Below are 18575 nucleotides of genomic sequence, written 5' to 3' on the forward strand. Positions count from 1 at the left end.
TGCTGTTTTCCCCCCCCCCCCCCCCCGTGTTCATTGGGGGGGGGGCTCGCCTTGTGTCTGACATAACACTTGCATTTGTTTATCCATAACAAACAGCCAGAATCTCCCAAAGCATTCAAGCTTCAGGCAAGTGCATCTCCCGCTGTATCGATACGCCGCGCTATCATTTGTGTGTGTGTGTGTGTGTGTGTGTGTGTGTTCGCATGCCCTCGTCTTCAGATATCCGCCGCTTCCAAAATGACTTTGCATGATTAATTGAAGCTTCCTTCTTCATGAGGTTATTTGTTTGTGCTGGCTTCGCTTCCCCTCGGGGATTATTTGCAACGCTCTAAATCTGCCGTGAAATCGACAGGCGGATGAAGTTAAAGGCCAGAATGGAGTTTTAGTAGAAACACATGTCAAATGTGCTGAAATAAATCTCACATGTCACAATCGCGCTCAATACTGTTTGGCATTTTTGTGGATTTGATGTCTGTATCATTTCGAGCCACCGCTCACAATGAGGATATCGTGACATTGTAAGAACTCTTGCGGTGTCCTGAAATCTGACATTGGAGTCCTAATTATCAACAGGGTGTTCTCCCCTTTGTTTTTTTGTTTTTTTTTGGGGGGGTGGGGGGTCGACGTTGAGTTTGTATTTCCAAAAAAAAGCATCTTGTTATGTCACTGTCCAAGAAGTAGTTTATCGGTCATCCTCGTGGAGGGAGCAAACGTAAGCACACCTCTCTAATTAGCAGTGTGGCTGTGTAAAAAGCGCACACAAAGGCAGTCTAGAAATGCTCTTGCAACTCTTTTGCAGGACTGCTGCATAAAAGTGACTGTCGCGCTGAAAAAAAAGAGACTTCTGTGGAAATTGGATTGGACGTTTCTCACCATCTTGCTGAAAATCTGTCCTACATTTTGCTGTTTTACGATGTCGAAAAGACTGCTGTGGGAAAGGGTCATTAAAACAACAAAACTATTGGTGGTGGTGTTGGCGGCGGGGGGGGAGCTTTTCGATCTGTAATTTTGGCATTTTACACAATGAGTATTCAGTCATTTATCATTTTGCTGGAAATGCTTTTCAGAGTTGCGCACCGATTACACTGCCATTGGCAAGTTCACGGTGTACCATATTGGTCACATTTCCACGTGATATAATCCCTTTCTTCGAGGCTGCTCTCAGAATAGATGAATAAGGAAGTTAATAATCACGGTCGTATACAGGAGTCAAAAGGAAAACTTGTCAAATCTTCCAGACGGCAGTAAATCCAAATTTCAGCTTCCCAGCCACCGAGAGGATTGATTTACAGCCCAGATGGTTGTTTGATACAAAATCAAAAAACACGGCATTAAAAAAAAAAAAAAGCGCCACATGCTCCCTTGTGTCTATTTGTTGCGTTTTCGAAACATGACAACAGGGAGGTTGTTGAATTTCTCACTTTGAAAGTATGGATGTCCGCCAACATTTACAATGTGAAACGCGGGTCAGATTGCTGCAGCCAAATGGGATGTGCTGACCTACATTGCCATGTTTGCATCCTGCCTTTGCGCACTCGCCACTCGCATCTCAGCGTCTCAATGCAGAGAAGCTAATGAGCAGCTTGACAAAAGCCACCGGTATGTTGCTGCATGTCGAACTGCTGGACTGCCTTCCGCCTCGGCCACGGTTTTCCAGGCTGTGGGAAGTTGGGATGGTCCTCTCTCACCACGGCTATCATTTGAAACTCGCTTGAAAGCAGAGCCTGGAAACTTTGGAGACCGGCCCAAAAAAAAAAAACCTCACGGTGGGCCGTGAAAACCATTTCGGCAGATGGGGGATGACATTGAAAACAACAACACATGCCCGCAGGAGTTCGCCCTGTCCCTTTGTTTCTTCATCTTTCATTGATCTTTTCGAAGTTCAAGTTTTGCGTCTGTTCCTTCCAAAATGGACTTGTTGTTTACACCCTATACTCACAATTTCAACCCTTTTTTTTGTTTGTTTGTTTTTCCAGAGGTGAATCGGGGGCCGGGAAGACGGAGAACACCAAGAAAGTGATCCAATACCTGGCCCACGTTGCCTCCTCACACAAAGGACGCAAAGACCACAACATTCCAGTAAGAGCCCCACTCTGACTTGAGCGTTAGCCAAGCTTTCTTCCGCCGTCATCCATCCTCTCTCTTTAACCTCAAAATGGAAACGCTCATGCTGACTCGATTATTACACTGGAGTCAAACGCATAGTTTGCCGACCAGGAGTCCCACGCTAATCAACAGCTAACTTCATAGGTTTGTGTGTAGCTTGTTCCTGCCCCCCCCCCCAGTGTCTGACATAACACTTGCATTTGTTTATCCATAACAAACAGCCAGAATCTCCCAAAGCATTCAAGCTTCAGGCAAGTGCATCTCCCGCTGTATCGATACGCCGCGCTATCATTTGTGTGTGTGTGTGTGTGTGTGTGTGTGTGTGTGTGTTCGCATGCCCTCGTCTTCAGATATCCGCCGCTTCCAAAATGACTTTGCATGATTAATTGAAGCTTCCTTCTTCATGAGGTTATTTGTTTGTGCTGGCTTCGTTTCCCCTCGGGGATTATTTGCAACGCTCTAAATCTGCCGTGAAATCGACAGGCGGATGAAGTTAAAGGCCAGAATGGAGTTTTAGTAGAAACACATGTCAAATGTGCTGAAATAAATCTCACATGTCACAATCGCGCTCAATACTGTTTGGCATTTTTGTGGATTTGATGTCTGTATCATTTCGAGCCACCGCTCACAATGAGGATATCGTGACATTGTAAGAACTCTTGCGGTGTCCTGAAATCTGACATTGGAGTCCTAATTATCAACAGGGTGTTCTCCCCTTTGTTTTTTTGTTTTTTTTTGGGGGGGTGGGGGGGTATGAGGTCGCCAACCTTTTTGAAACTGAGAACTACTTATTAGATTAATGCAAAGGGCTACCAGTTTGACGCACTTCAGAAGGTGGGCGGGGGGGGGTGAAAAAAATGCACATATCTTGACTAACTATTAGAAATCTAGTGTCGATGCATGTTTTTAGCACAGAATAACAAACGGAGCATTTATCTCTATAAGTCGACGATAAGTCACGTTATCGCTGCATGGCCCAACAAACCAAAAATGGGAATCGGATGGCGGAATCCACAACTGAAATCTCCCTGCATGCCATACGACTTGTAATGCCGTCTTAATATAACCGTTGGCCCCTTTACAGCTAACCCAAAAGAAATACTAACTACATCTGTCTGTTGCTAATATAAAACAGCGCAAGGCTCCCTCGTCTGCCGCTTTCGAGGCCAACAAACAAGGCAAACGATGCTTTAAGATGCTGTGAGCGAGTAATTGTAAACCTTGGGCCCCAGTCCTCCGCCTGCCATCAATCTGACCTCCATCATACCGCTCTCCTTCTGCAGCACATTATGGCTGCCTCTGAGCAAAAGCCAGAGGAATGTGGACACAGCGATTGAGAGCGAGAAAGAGAGAGAGAGCGTGGTAGGGGAAGAAAATATGAGGTAGTGGAGAAACACAGCAAATCACTTGGGAATGTCTGTCTATTCTCAAGTTGTACATGTGCCGATTTTTGAGTTAGTGTATGCCATTGTCAGCTTCAAAAGACACTGAGTAATAGCTGCATGAACGACTCTTATTTGCTCGGCTTCCACATGAACTGTTTTCACCATGTTTTCAAGTCCATTCGTTACTATGCTACACTCCAAAGTTTCCTTGAGTTCTTGTCCTCATGCGTGTCGCCGGTGAGTTGTAGCCTGTCGCAGCCGATTTTGGGGCGAGAGGAGGCGGGGTACGCCCTTGGACTGCTCTCCGGTCGATCACTGGGCACATATTGGCAAACAACTACTTCAACTTTTGGGTCTGAAATTCACCTGTGTTGCACATGAAGGACCTGGACAAAAACAATGTATGTCATTATTTCTTCAATCTGGTCCGGCCGCAAATAAAGTAGCAGGAGTTGCAATTTGGCTCGGATGCAAAGATCTGGCGCAACGGGAACAAGAGTCCAAGTCCTATCTGCCGAAATACATTCTCTGTGCCGTTTTGTGGTGTCACAACTGTTTGGAGGCCTTGGCCCTCTTATCTTGTTGGCGTTCTCTTGACAAAAATCACATCGTGCTGATTAAAGCAAAAGAAAGTCATGCCAGAAGCCGCTCTGTTCCACTCACCACGTTTTGCAATATCGGCAAAATACACTTGGTCGTGTTTCATTTCTTTGGCGTCGTAATAACGTGTCCTTGCACTCGCTCCCCAAGTGCTCTGGAGTTGTCTGAACTTTTTCTGCCGAGACTTTTTGTAGCCTCGCTGACCTTCCCAACCACATAAGAAGCTCAAAGGGGGTCTTGGATGGAAGGTCTCTTATGTGTGGCTTGCAGTGCCTGTTAAATTGATTGTAGGAGGTTTTTATCACAATTGAGAGCGTTACCTTAACATGTTAGTGTTTTGGATGTTGCACGTGTTTCATGTCAATCCACACCTTTAACCCTCCGACAGTATTTTTAACCTGATGCTCGTACCTCGATGTTTACAAATGCAATGCGCCGTTGAATTGTTTTTGCCGATGGTTACATTTTCTTTTTACGGTTTGGTGAAGGCCTTGCAGTTGTTGGCCAGCCAGGCGCCCGCTGACCTGGTTTTCTCTCTCCGCAGGGAGAGTTGGAACGCCAGCTCCTACAGGCTAACCCTATCCTGGAATCGTTTGGTAATGCCAAGACGGTGAAAAATGACAACTCCTCCCGTTTTGTGAGTTCACTCTTATGCGGAGGCCATCTTTGTTTTGACTGATGAATTTATGTGCAGGTGCAAATGATGCGCTACATTATCAAGGTTATTATCCTTGCATACTCTACCCAAAGCCTACATGCCCACATGTCGGAAACTCACCAGTCTGAGATTGAGTTTTTTTTTTCCTGGCTTTTCCCAAAACGGCATCGAATTTTGTTTTCTCCACCGCATTTGTGATTTGCAGCCAACTACACAAACTACCAGTCATGGGTGGATGTTGAAGACACAGAATGCAGCACATATTCTTCAACTGTGCTTTTTAACCTGATGATTGATCTCCCTTTACCACAGGGCAAGTTCATCCGAATCAATTTCGATGTCGCGGGCTACATTGTTGGGGCCAATATTGAAACCTGTATCCTTGTGACTGGAAGAGAGATTGAAGATGAATGCCGGTTGGAATCCAGTTTGTCTTTGCCTGACAATAATAGATGTGGCCTGGCCTTGAAAGTGTCTGGTTGCAGGATTATATCACAGAAATGATTGGCTCCAAGGTTTTTGTCCAGAAAGAACTCCCATTCTTCAGTTGCAAGCCAGATTTGGTATCTTGCCATCTAATGGTTGCTATAGCGCTGTTGTCATCCCACCGTCACTCCTGAACAACCGCTGCCAGACCTTCTGGAGAAGTCGCGGGCAATCAGACAGGCCAAAGATGAAAGAACTTTCCATATTTTCTACCGCTTGCTGGCAGGGGCCGGAGAGCATCTCAAAAGTGAGTTTATTCCGTCGCCAGCGTCGCAGTCATAGCAATTTATTTACCGTTCCAGCAACCATAAGCGACTTTAGAAAGCTGCTTTGAATTACTGGTGACTTTTAATTTTGGATGTCCTTTTTTCTTTTTTTGGATACTTTGATTATTCCCCCACGTCCTCGAGAAATGTCTCTCCGAGCATACTTCGGAAACAAGAAGTGTAGTACTGTCCTGTTTGATTCATACGAATAATTCTTGAAAAATTCTTTAAATACGTCAATTTTGGGAAAATGTTGTCATTTTTACCAAAAATGAATTGTGGATGAAATGTATCCATCTCATCCGTTTAATAAATCCCTCAGAATGGATTTATGACTTCATGTGATTGATTCCATGATCTCAAAAGTCATCTTTCTCTCCCATGACAGCGGACCTGCTCCTCGAAGGCTTTAACAACTACCGATTCCTGTCAAATGGTAACCTTCCCATCCCTGGCCAGCAAGACAAAGACAATTTCCAGGAGACTCTGGAGGCCATGCACATCATGAGCTTCTCACACGATGAGATTGTCTGTGAGTGGGAGTTCTCGACGTATTGGGCTTCTCTCCACATTTGCCGACAACTATTTAGCTTCTGTTCCTTCACTCGAACGAAGATCAATGAACGTTTGTCTTATTCTTGTCAGGCATGTTGAAGGTGGTCTCAGCGGTGCTGCAATTTGGCAACATTGTCTTCAAGAAAGAGAGGAATACCGATCAGGCCTCTATGCCTGAGAACACCGGTGAGCTTTCAACAAACACACACACACACACACACACACACACACACACACACACACACACACTCACGTACTTAATGATCCGCCAATCTCGAAAATGGGATGACGACGTACTCTCAGCTTTCACCACAACAGATGTTCGAAAGCCTCTTGCTCAGTTCCAGCAAAAGCTCACTCCGACAACAAGTTTGATTGTCTTCCTGGTATTTGACGGTGTGACGTTGCGATCGGTCTTTCAAGTGTCGCCGGGCCGCATGTTGGAGTGTCAGCGCGAGCCAATATTCCTACAGAAGTCAGGCACATGATAGTCAATGAATAGAGAATACATTCCGCCGTTGTGCATTTTGACCACATAATTATGTTTTCTCTTTTCTCCGTCCTTTTAACATCGTCATCAATTCATTTCATTTGTAGGTATGCAAATGTTATGTTGTACAATATGTTGAAGCTTGTTTTTGTTTTTTGCTCTTTCAGCGGCACAGAAGCTCTGCCATCTGCTTGGAATGAATGTGATGGAGTTCACAAGAGCTATCCTCACCCCGAGGATAAAAGTAGGCCGAGACTATGTCCAGAAAGCACAGACCAAGGAACAGGCATGTTGCTCGTTTACTCGACTCATAAGAAACGTGTTGCCAAAGGATAAGAAGACACATAGCTACACCTTGAGAGAGAATCAGTTCTGGAAATTGTCCTGGCTCATTTGTAAATTTTGCGCAGGCCGACTTTGCTGTGGAAGCTCTGGCCAAAGCTACATACGAGCGACTGTTTCGCTGGCTGGTCCACCGCATCAACAAGGCCCTCGACAGGACTAAACGTCAGGGGGCGTCTTTCATCGGCATCCTGGATATCGCCGGCTTTGAAATCTTCGAGGTGGAAATGAATCTCCCGCTCGCACGGCGATCTTGCGCTCCCGACATCCCGACTAACTGGACTTCTGCCTCGCGCCTCATTTTAAGCTGAACTCATTCGAGCAGCTGTGCATCAACTACACCAACGAGAAGCTGCAGCAGCTCTTCAACCACACCATGTTCATCCTGGAGCAGGAAGAGTACCAGAGGGAAGGGATCGACTGGAGCTTCATCGACTTTGGCCTCGACCTGCAGCCTTGCATCGAACTCATCGAGAGGCCGGTTTGTGCTCCTCGCTCGTACGCTCGAAATGCCGACGCTCGGTCCCGTTTGTTTGTTTTGAACAAGCTCCGTCCCCTCAGAATAACCCGCCCGGTATTCTGGCTCTGCTGGATGAAGAGTGCTGGTTTCCCAAAGCCACAGACAAGACCTTTGTGGACAAAGTGCTCCAGGAGCAAGGCACCCACACTAAATTCCAAAAACCACGTCAGCTCAAGGACAAAGCCGACTTCTGCATCATCCACTACGCAGGCAGGGTATGTCATTCTGTCTAAATGGAGCGCAGCTTAGTGAAAGTTTCATGCGCGGAATGTTATTCTAATATAGGCAAGAGGAGGAAAAAAAAGTATCGTATGACAACGACTTAAAAATAGACGTCACGTTTATTCCTGCCCTTATGTCGGGCTAATGTTTTAAGACCTTGATGAGTTACATCATTGCCTTTGTACAATAGCCCAGTTGTTGTACTGCCGCCTCTGCCGCCGTCGCTGGAGGATTCTCACATCTGGTTCACATTGATGTGAGGCCGACGGCTTCGTGCGGCCGCGCGTATATGACGGAGGTTTGCGGTTTTCACCTTTGCGTGGTTGCGCGGTCATGTGTGAAGAGAAAACCGTACCTTACGCTCCGCGTTTCCCCCCCCTGCGGAAGCTCGTCAGTCAGAGCCGATGATTTCGGAGCCTCTTGAGTTTTAGTTGGACTTTAATGCCGCGTTCCGCCTTCTCGCATTTGTCCGTATGAACGCGGCGATGAGCGAAGCTCGCCACGCCAAACAGAAGAGGCTTCATGGAGTATTCGCTCCGGGAGGCGGCATTTCATTTCAACTTGTTCAAATAAATCCTCCGAGACAGAGTAGCACTGAAGAGAAAATATGTGCAAACAGCGTGAGTTTGCTTTTCCGGGATTCTGATGAATCCCAGATGGGGAGCGGGCATTCCTCATCTCAGGTTCCTCAGCGTGTCAATTACTTGGTATGTCGTGCTGTGATCCCGCACTCTTTTTAGCGAGTCGGGCATCACCGTGTTACAGGCTAATCCAATGAACATAGCGCGGCCGACATGCTCCCCGATGGACACGGTGACCCGTCAGTCCAATGAAAGGAGTGGACAGGAACAAATTTGGTCATCCCTATTGATGCTGTGTGTGATTTAGGCACAAGCGCCCCGTTGTAAATTGAAGTCGGACCACATACTGTCGTAATGCCGCATGTCGAGGGGGTTTTGTAGTTATGGTGCAAATAACACGGGAGTGCTGCGTCCTCAGGTGGACTACAAAGCTGACGAATGGCTCATGAAGAACATGGATCCCCTGAACGACAACGTGGCCACGCTGCTGCATCAGTCCACCGACAAGTTTGTGGCCGAACTCTGGAAAGATGGTGAGATGTGTCCACTGCACCTCTTTGGCTTCGTTCTTGGAGATGAAATAATCATACAGGGGGGGGAAGAACGCACAAAAACATAACAAAAGGAAGATGACCGGGAAAGATGATTGAGAGAGAAAACGAGTAACGAGGCTGAAGGAAAGCCAAAGAAGGTGGATGACCAAACAGGCAAAGTGGAAGAAGGAATACATTGTCAATGTCAACTGCATACTTGTGGTATATGCTAATGAGCCGAGCATGCTTGCACTGTCAAGAACGTGGTCAGTGTGACAGACTAAATCTTTATACTGCTTTCCGGACTAATCCTCCGCCTTGCGCATCATAACTTTTTATCAATCATTTCAAAGTAACAATATTTGAGTGTAGTTTTGTCTCCCGTTGTTGTGGCTCCTTTTTTTAACTCACGCCGCTGTCATTTGTTTGTGTGTGTGTGTGTGTGTGTGTGTGTGTGTGTGTGTGTGTGTGTGTTGTAGACATTCAGACGTTTCAAAGAGTCTCTTTCTTTGACAATGTGCCTGTGCTCCATGAGGCTCAAGGTGAACGATGACATGTACTCCTAGCTATCGCGCATCCTCCATTTTGGATCACTGATTCGGTATTTCCTCAATGGCTGCTATGCGCCCGCTTTCAATGGTGTTTGGCTTTGCATGGCCTCTTTTCCTTTTTCTCTCACTGGGTGTTATTTTGCCATCCCTCCATCATGACTGGTGTCTTCCTCGCTAACGTTTTCAAGTCTTAGATTTGCTTTTGTAAACCTCCTGAAACATAAAGAGACAATCACATTTCCAAAAATGAGTGAGAAATATTGAAGATTGTAACTGACTATTTTTCAGGGCATTTTTTTTTTTAACTTTGACCATCGTCAGAAAAAAAACCCAGTAGATGTTTCCAAGGGGAAAAGTAGTGTTTGCAGAGTATTAGCTGGTATTTTGACAGCTTTGAGGTCAAACCGGGCGGCGTGTTGTGGTCTCGGTGGTTTTCTCCCCCGCTGCCACACTGGCAAAGAATTGCACACACGCCGACTTCATCTTCATGATACAATATCCTGCATTAATCATTTGGCCTCTTAAATGTGTTGAAACAGCTTGGCCAGTGTGCCCGGCGGTTGTCTCGATGCATCACTAACGATGTCATCATCGTTTGTCATCACCAGTGGACCGCATCGTCGGCCTGGACCAAGTCGCCGGCATGAACGAGACGGCGTTCGGTGCCGCGTACAAAACGAAGAAGGGCATGTTCCGCACCGTGGGCCAGCTGTACAAGGAGCAGCTGTCCAAGCTGATGGCCACATTGAGGAACACGAACCCCAATTTTGTGCGCTGCATCATTCCCAACCATGAGAAAAGAGTGAGTCGCAAGACCGGTCGCGGTCTCTGTCACCCTGTTCAATGGCACTATTTGCGATTTCCGATACAGTACATTCTACAGACAAACAACATGCATCTGGTATGATATCGTAAACTGTATAAAGAAAAAAAAAATCTCTCAAAAAAAGTCATGCAGCGTTTCAACGAACACTGCCAGATCGGTATAAAATTACAGTTGAGGTTTATTTCCTGATTGTGGTTTATCTGCCTCCTCCAGGCCGGTAAACTGGATCCTCACCTGGTTCTGGACCAGCTAAGATGCAACGGTGTCCTGGAAGGCATCCGTATCTGCAGACAAGGCTTCCCCAACCGTATTGTCTTCCAAGAGTTTAGACAGAGGTGCTTTACTTTCAATCTCTCGGCTTGTGTTCCATTGTAAATAGCTCGGCTTCATCCATAAAGACTCACTTTGAATAAAATGGTAGATCACTGATGGCTCATACGCAATTTTCACCCGTCTCGCCCTCTGCCCTACCATTCACTTCTTTGCCCAGGTATGAGATTCTCACGCCGAACGCCATCCCCAAAGGCTTTATGGATGGCAAGCAGGCCTGTGAGAGAATGGTCAGCAACCAGACCGTTACAACCTTGTCATTCGCTGTTCAATACGATCTCAGTGTTGTTTCAAATATTTCCCTCTTTGCTAGATCAAATCCCTGGAGCTTGACAACAACCTGTTTCGCATCGGCCAGAGCAAAATTTTCTTCAGGGCGGGAGTGCTGGCCCACTTGGAGGAAGAGAGGGACCTGAAGATTACAGACATCATTATTTACTTCCAGGCTGCTTGTCGCGGCTATCTTGCACGCAAGTAAGGGGACGCCGCCTGCATCGGTCATCTGTATCAAGTTGACGTTTGTGGCAACCACATACCCTCCGTTTCATTTTTTTTTTTCCCTCTCTCGTCTTACTTCAGAGCCTTTGCCAAGAAACAGCAACAGCTTAGTGCACTCAAGGTTCTCCAAAGAAACTGTGCTGCGTACTTGAAGCTGCGTCACTGGCAGTGGTGGAGACTCTTCACTAAGGTGTGCTTTTCTGTGACCACGAGAGAACAGGACTTGTCAGAAATTACACATCATCCCCCCACTCGCTATTACCACTGCGTTCCAAGAACAAATTCCTCCGAGCACGTGACAACTGCTCGTTTCCCTCCGAATACAGGTGAAGCCCTTGCTGCAGGTGACCAGACAGGAGGAGGAGATGCAGGCTAAAGATGAGGAGCTGGTCAAAGTGAAGGAGAAGCATACAAAGGTGGAGGGACAGCTGATAGAGATGGAACGAAAGCACCAACAGGTCAGATGCATTGATGTAGTTGATGCTGGCAAACAGAGATTCCTGTCATGCTCGATCGGTTGTTGTTGTTGTTTCGACGTAGTTAACGGAGGAGAAAAACATCCTGGCGGAGCAGCTGCAGGCAGAGACCGAGCTGTTTGCGGAGGCTGAGGAGATGAGAGCTCGCCTGGCTACCAAGAAGCAAGAGCTGGAGGAGATCCTTCATGACCTTGAGTCCAGACTGGAGGAAGAAGAGGAGAGGGGCCAGGGCATGGTCAATGAGAAGAAGAAGATGCAATCCCACATCCAGGTGAGCCCCGAAGACATTAATATCATACGAAAACAGAGAAATAAATGGTTTGGGTGTGCGCGTGCGTGTTTGTGTTGGTAGGACCTGGAGGAACAACTGGATGAGGAGGAGGCTGCTCGGCAGAAGCTGCAGCTCGAGAAAGTGACAGCTGAGGCCAAAATGAAGAAATATGAAGAGGATATTTTGCTGCTCGAGGACCAAAACACCAAGTTTGTCAAGGTGAGGCGCAGCAAAGATGTTCAAAGTCCGCTTTTCTTCATGCCAAATGATTTTCAGTCAGTTCTCCGGAACGCTCACGTATCCAGGATTAAAACAAAGTGATGAGCACACACGCAACCTCAGAGTGTATACGTGGGCCCTTTTAGGAGAAAAAGTCACTGGAGGATCGTATCAACGAGATGACCATTTTCCTTGCTGAGGAGGAAGAGAAGGCGAAGAACCTGGGAAAGGTCAAGAACAAGCAAGAGATCATGATGGTTGACTTGGAGGGTAAAGGAGATGCGCGCTTCTCGTGTGAAAGAAGGCCGCCAACTACCTCTCGGCGCGTCTAACATTGTCCAATTTTTAAACCAGAGAGGCTTAAAAAGGAAGAAAAGACCCGTCAGGAGCTGGAGAAGGCTAAGAGGAAGCTGGATGGGGAAACCTCTGACTTTCAAGACCAGATCACCGAGCTCCAGGCCCAGATCGAAGAGTTCAAAACTCAAATTGTCAAGAAGGAGGACGAGCAGCAGTTACTTCAAACAAGGTAGGCGATGAGTCACGCGGGACGAAAGACGGAGGTTCGCGAGCCAAATGCCGTATGCCGCAGTCCGAGCAAGATAAACGTTTTAACGCCACGGAGAGCTTCTGGCATGATGAGCGTGACATCAACGTTGCCGTCACCCCATTTCGCATTGATGCAACTACCTTTTATGTGCTGCATGTTATTGCACTGACGGCATATGCAAGTATACGGATCGAGTCTCATCACCTGGGTCTCACCCAACAAAGTATTTATTGTTCTATTCTGACTACTCTGGAATGTGCCATTGTGTGATTGGTGGCCTTTTGCACTGTATGGATCTCGTATGTCTTCCACGAATGTGGCCATGTAAGTACGTAATGACTAAGAAAGTGCTTCCAACAAAAGTCCAAGCAGAAGGGGGAAAAATGCAGGATACAAAGCCAACTGCGCAGTTTTGAAGTTGAAGTCAACATGACTCACTCGTTCGCCACAAATGACTACTGAAGTGCAAGCGGGTGATCGGCGTCAGTCAGAAGTCAGAAAGGGATTTGGAGCAAACGTCTCATCAGAAAAGAATGCTAATATGGCCAATGCACAACAGTAACTTTGTCTCTGCTGCCACCCAGTGGCGAGGTGTCAGACCAGACTTTTAAATTATTATTTTTTTAAATAATGATAATAACTAGATTAGATTAGATATCCTTTATTTGTCGCACACTGGGGAAATTTACAGTCTACAGCAGCAAGATAATTTCACAATGTGACTTTCCCATCGCTAGTTTTGTCTCCATCCTATTTGATTGTTATATTTGGCAGCACATCTGCCTGACAGGTCTTTGTGGAGATTTGCATATTCACGCTGCGCTTGTGTGGGCTTCCTCTGACATTAGATAAACATGTATGAAAACTTGCTCGATGTTTGACAGGGGCGAAGATGAGGTCAACCAGAAAAACAACGCTCTGAAACAAGTGCGAGAGCTTCAAGCCCAGCTGTCTGAGCTGCAGGAGGACATGGAGTTGGAGAAACAGGCCAGGAACAAGGCTGAGAAGCTCAAGAGAGATTTGAGTGAAGAACTGGAGGCTTTAAAGACAGAACTGGAGGATACGCTCGATACAACTGCTGCCCAACAGGAGCTCAGGTAACCATTTCTGGATTTGTCCCACTGTATCGGAAATCAAGAAGCTTGAGACATTTCTGTACTTTGTAGGACCAAGCGAGAGCAAGAAGTTGCAGAGCTGAAGAAGGCCATTGAAGAGGAGACGAAAAACCACGAGGCTCAGATCCAGGATATGCGACAGAGGCACGCCACTGCTTTAGAAGAGCTCTCTGAGCAGCTTGAACAGGCCAAGAGGGTGAGGTGCCTTCCCCGACTCCATCCCGTCCCACTGGGGGGGGGGGGGGGGGGCCCCAGGTCTGAATATTATTAACGTTGCCTCCAACCTTTCTCCAGTTCAAAGCTAATCTGGAGAAGACCAAGCAGAGCCAGGAGAGCGCCAACAAGGAAATGGCCTGTGAGGTCAAAAGCCTCCAACAGGCGAAGACGGAGTCCGAGCACAAGAGGAAGAAACTGGAGGCTCAGCTGCAGGAGGTCACCGCCAGAAACACCGAAGGCGAGCGCACCAAGGGCGAGCTGACTGAGCGTGCGCACAAACTGCAGGTGAGACGGCCATTTGCGACGCCAAAGAGTGCCGTCTGTCACCAGTGTTTTATGTTTTAGATCAACTCAACCAAGGGTTTCGGATAGGTCTCGAGATTTCAGAATTTGTCCCAAATACTGTACCGAGCACTCAACAGACCATTTCTCCGCGCAGACCGAGCTGGACAATGTGTCGGCCACGCTGGAAGACACAGAGCGTAAAAGCATCAAGTTGACAAAAGACGTCGCTGGACTGGAAAGTCAGCTCCAAGACACGCAGGTGCTCCACGCGGTCTTTGGATGGAATGTGATGACACGTTTGTTGTTCGGCGAGCTGGAAAACGGATGACGTGTTCACGCAGGAGCTGCTCCAAGAGGAGACCCGTCAGAAACTCAACCTCAGCAGCCGCATGCGCCAGTTGGAGGAGGAGAAGAACGGCCTCCAGGAGCAGCAAGAGGAGGATGAGGCGGCCCGCAAAAATGTGGAGAAACAGTTGCTGACCTTACAGGCTCAGGTGGGGTCGCATCATCTCCGATATCGCGGCGGCTGTACTTTTGGTTTTGATTCTCAATTTGAATCGCGCTTCCTCCTCCCCCGTTTGCAGCTGTCCGAGAGCAAGAAGAAGCTCGAGGACGACGTGGGAACAATCGACGGCCTGGAGGAGGCGAAGAAGAAGCTGCAGAAGGACTTGGAGATGTCGGGCCAGCGTCTGGAGGAGAAGACCATCGCTTTTGAGAAGATGGAGAAGACAAAGACTCGTCTGCAGCAGGAGCTGGATGATCTCACCGTTGACTTGGATCACCAGAGGCAGAGCGTGTCCAACCTTGAGAAGAAACAGAAGAAGTTTGACCAGGTGAGAGCCGAACCGGAAAGAACATTTTGATTCGGCCGGTGTGGGTTCAAATATCGGCAAGTCGGCGTTTCCGTTTTGGCCACGGCGCGTTCTTCTCCGCAGTTACTGGCTGAGGAGAAGAGCATTTCGGCCCGTTATGCCGAAGAGCGCGACCGGGCGGAAGCCGAGGCCAGGGACAAAGAGACCAAAGCTCTGTCCATGACCAGAGCGCTGGATGAAGCTCTGGAGGCCAAAGAGGAGCTGGAGAGGGTCAACAAGCAGCTCCGCGCCGAGATGGAAGATCTGATGAACTCAAAGGACGACGTGGGCAAGAACGTGAGCCTCGTCCGAGCGGCAAACCCTCTTGGCCGCGTGAACGGAACGCGTCATTCCGTTTGTGGCTCCCCTCTCGGCTGAAGGTTCACGAGCTGGAGAAATCCAAGCGCACGCTGGAGCAGCAGGTGGAGGAGATGAAGACTCAACTTGAGGAGCTGGAGGACGAGCTGCAGGCCACCGAGGACGCCAAGCTGCGCCTGGAGGTCAACATGCAGGCCATGAAAGCGCAGTACGAGCGCGACCTTCAGGGCCGCGACGACCAAAACGACGAGAAGAAGAGAGCGCTCATGAAGCAGGTGCGGCGTCCGGCTTGGCTTTGACGCTCCGGCGTTCGCCGGCGGCCTAACTGGATTGCCTCGGCTCCTCCTTTCAGGTCCGAGAGATGGAAGCGGAGCTGGAGGACGAGAGGAAGCAGAAAGCTTTGGCCGTGGCCGCGAAGAAGAAACTGGAAATGGATTTGAAGGACGTGGAGGGTCAGATCGAAGGAGCCAGCAAGGCTCGAGATGAAGCCATCAAACAACTGCGCAAGTTGCAGGTGCGCCTTTGACGTCCTTCTTTCACATCTCTTTAGCTTCGCATCGCGACACCAACATTTTGTCTTCAGGCCCAAATGAAGGACTACCAGAGGGAACTGGAAGATGCCAGAGCCTCCAGAGATGATATTTTTGCATTATCGAAGGAAAATGAGAAGAAACTGAAGAGCCTGGAGGCCGAGATTGTGCAGCTGCACGAGGTACCGTCCCGTTTTGAGAATGGAATTTCCCCTCGCAGATTTAAAAGGGCCGCGGAGCATGACGACGGTTTTGTTTCCCCCTCAACCTTTTGTCTGTGTAGGACCTGGCGGCGTCGGAGAGAGGACGACGCCACGCCGAGCAAGAAAGAGATGAGTTGCAAGATGAAATCTCCAACAGCACATCTGGAAAGTACGTTCCTTTTACCGCATTTTGTTCTACACCAGAAGTGCCCAAACAGTCCGTCGGGGGTCCATCGGGGGTCCACATCAATAGCCACGCCTAACTCTCCTCCTCAGCCTCTCTTTCTCTCTCTCTGCTTGTGTCGAAGGACTGCTCTGATGGACGAGAAGAGGAGGCTGGAGGCTCGCATTGCTCAGCTCGAGGAAGAGCTCGAAGAAGAGCAGGGCAATATGGAACTCCTTAACGACCGCTTCAGAAAGACCACCATGCAGGTGGGGCGTTCGCCTTGAGTTTTGCAAGGGGTCCCCCGGATAAGAAAATTGCACGAATTCTCTCGGCGGCGCCCGCCCGCCCGCCCGCCTTCTCTCTTTTGTCTCGGCAGGTGGACACGCTGACCACAGAGTTGAGCGCGGAGCGGAGCGCGTCGCAAAAGAGCGACAACGCCCGGCAGCAGCTGGAACGTCAAAACAAGGAGCTACGGGCCAAGCTGGGCGAGCTGGAAGGTTCCGTCAAGAGTCGCTTCAAGGCTTCCATCGCGGCGCTGGAGGCCAAGATTGCGCAACTGGAGGAACAGCTGGAGCAGGAGGCCAAGTCAGATTCCGCTTGACTGTGACGGGAAAAAGGTGTCAAAGGTGTCGAGCCCGAAACATTGACTCCTCCATGTTCCATTAACCTTCTCGGCAGGGAGCGAGGAGCAGCTAACAAGTTAGTGAGGAGGACTGAGAAGAAGCTGAAAGAGATTTGCATGCAGGTGGAGGACGAACGCCGCCATGCGGATCAGTTTAAGGAACAAGTATGTTTCCTGGAAATTTGAGTTATTTTCTTTTGGGTGACTTTTTTTTTTTTTTTTGGGCACGTCTTGCTGATATTTTGTTTGTGGTTTTGTGTGTGAAGGTGGAAAAGGCGAACTCTCGTATGAAGCAGCTGAAGCGTCAGCTGGAGGAGGCAGAAGAGGAGGCCACGAGGGCCAACGCGTCGCGAAGGAAGCTGCAGAGAGAGCTGGATGACGCCACCGAGGCCAGCGAGGGTCTCAGCCGCGAGGTCCACACGCTGAAGAACCGCCTCCGGTACTCTCGCGACATACACACAATGAAATTTGCAATCCTGGCATGGTTTGGGTTACATTTGACTGAAACGGTGCTCGCGTTGCTGCTCTAGGCGCGGTGGCCCCATCAGTTTTTCCTCCAGTCGCTCGGGCCGACGTCAGTTGCCAGTTGAGGGCTCGTCTTTGGACCTCCTGTCTAACGACGAGCCGGAGCACAAGGTCACGGACAACAACGCCAACGAGCCCGCCACCCCCCAGCAGGAATAAAAAAAAAACGGCGACACGCCTTCACTTGAAACCGTCGGCTTCAAGAAGGAACTCTGTCAGCTTCTTGCGTCTAAAAGGCCTTTTCCGATCGCGCGCGTCTTAGCGCGTCGCATCAAGACACCAGCGGTTGGAATCCCAACATGCTCTTTTGCCAACAAGTGTTGCCTTATTGGTCCTGCAGAGCATCATTAAGCCCAAACAGCGTTCATCTCATCCCTAAATCCCAGTAGATGCATTTGAAGTACATAAGTTATTTTGGATGAAGAGTCGTCATCCAGCCCTGCACAGGAACGCTTTGCTTGCGTCGAAAAGTAGCGATTGAACGCAGTCCATCTCCTTCTGATTGCAATTAGCTTGCGCTCGACCTTTTTGTGCCTTGTTCCACTCCCTTCAAATACATTTATGCCAGCGATACTGTTCATATACGCATCATTTTGTGAAGATGTATTTTAATAAAACATCCAAGTAATGATAGTTTGGAGAGATGTCGGTGTAGTTTGTCTCTGCCGCTCCAAAAGGAAATTGAAATGACCGCCACGCTTGGTTCTGACTGAGTTTCTATCGAGCTTACAGACTTCAAGACGTGTCGACATCAGCCGCGTTTATCGTCGAGGTGCTGTGAGTTGAGCCGGGAGATAACGTCTCTGTTAATCGATCGAAAACAACTTCTGTAATCCTCCATGATGTGACTCATAGTCATAATCTCTCCATGCTGATGAGGGACGCGCGTGCGTGCCGGTCGAGTGCCCAGCAGGCAGTCAGACAAGGAGAAACTGCTCCGCCTGAAGATCCAAAACAAACCATACAAGTAAGTGACCGCATCTCTCATTGATGACCTCCACCGGGGAGGTCATATTTTGATTGGCTACTGTCTGTCTGTTGTTTTAATGTTTCCTCTCCCTGAGAGTAAAATGATGTCGTCCATCGTGTGCTCCTTCCCGTGCCTCGAATTCCAAACCATAAACAGCTGCTTTTAGTTGCTCATGTCGGTTCTCCAGTGAGTGGATGTTAATGAATACGCCGGAGGAGGAGATTGATGATTATATGCCTCGCAGAGACAAAACCCAAATTGCATCCGTGCGAGTACAAAAAAAAAAAAAAAAAAAACGGGCTTCAGGGGAAG

The 18575-nt window shown here is 48.4% G+C and overlaps 1 protein-coding gene across 4 annotated transcripts in view; it reads left to right on the plus strand.

The window, feature by feature from the left end:
* Positions 1-18575, plus strand: part of LOC109516437 (myosin-10-like) — a 37863-nt gene that overhangs the window by 17742 nt on the left and 1546 nt on the right. The window contains exons 1-39 of one of the 4 annotated variants that reach the window (XM_019870970.1): positions 1795-1880; positions 1977-2079; positions 2328-2357; positions 4636-4728; positions 5062-5125; positions 5384-5482; positions 5890-6033; positions 6147-6242; positions 6714-6832; positions 6957-7109; positions 7196-7369; positions 7450-7623; positions 8630-8744; positions 9904-10097; positions 10335-10456; positions 10612-10681; positions 10765-10925; positions 11031-11139; positions 11276-11407; positions 11490-11696; positions 11778-11915; positions 12062-12185; positions 12270-12441; positions 13347-13559; positions 13629-13773; positions 13872-14078; positions 14233-14337; positions 14420-14572; positions 14663-14911; positions 15014-15226; positions 15310-15522; positions 15600-15761; positions 15831-15959; positions 16061-16149; positions 16289-16412; positions 16523-16731; positions 16825-16933; positions 17035-17207; positions 17299-17926. In XM_019870970.1, coding sequence (XP_019726529.1) covers positions 1822-1880; positions 1977-2079; positions 2328-2357; positions 4636-4728; positions 5062-5125; positions 5384-5482; positions 5890-6033; positions 6147-6242; positions 6714-6832; positions 6957-7109; positions 7196-7369; positions 7450-7623; positions 8630-8744; positions 9904-10097; positions 10335-10456; positions 10612-10681; positions 10765-10925; positions 11031-11139; positions 11276-11407; positions 11490-11696; positions 11778-11915; positions 12062-12185; positions 12270-12441; positions 13347-13559; positions 13629-13773; positions 13872-14078; positions 14233-14337; positions 14420-14572; positions 14663-14911; positions 15014-15226; positions 15310-15522; positions 15600-15761; positions 15831-15959; positions 16061-16149; positions 16289-16412; positions 16523-16731; positions 16825-16933; positions 17035-17207; positions 17299-17452 — 5499 coding nt within the window. In that variant the 5' untranslated portion in view covers positions 1795-1821 and the 3' untranslated portion in view covers positions 17453-17926. Of the gene's footprint in view, positions 1-1794; positions 1881-1976; positions 2080-2327; positions 2358-4635; positions 4729-5061; positions 5126-5383; positions 5483-5889; positions 6034-6146; positions 6243-6713; positions 6833-6956; positions 7110-7195; positions 7370-7449; positions 7624-8629; positions 8745-9903; positions 10098-10334; positions 10457-10611; positions 10682-10764; positions 10926-11030; positions 11140-11275; positions 11408-11489; positions 11697-11777; positions 11916-12061; positions 12186-12269; positions 12442-13346; positions 13560-13628; positions 13774-13871; positions 14079-14232; positions 14338-14419; positions 14573-14662; positions 14912-15013; positions 15227-15309; positions 15523-15599; positions 15762-15830; positions 15960-16060; positions 16150-16288; positions 16413-16522; positions 16732-16824; positions 16934-17034; positions 17208-17298; positions 17927-18575 lie in introns of those variants that run through there. The other 3 variants (XM_019870972.1, XM_019870971.1, XM_019870973.1) reach the window with 3 other exon arrangements.

The sequence above is a fragment of the Hippocampus comes genome, unplaced genomic scaffold (assembly GCF_001891065.2).
Source record: "Hippocampus comes isolate QL1 unplaced genomic scaffold, H_comes_QL1_v1.1 scaffold343, whole genome shotgun sequence".
NCBI lineage: Eukaryota > Metazoa > Chordata > Actinopteri > Syngnathiformes > Syngnathidae > Hippocampus > Hippocampus comes.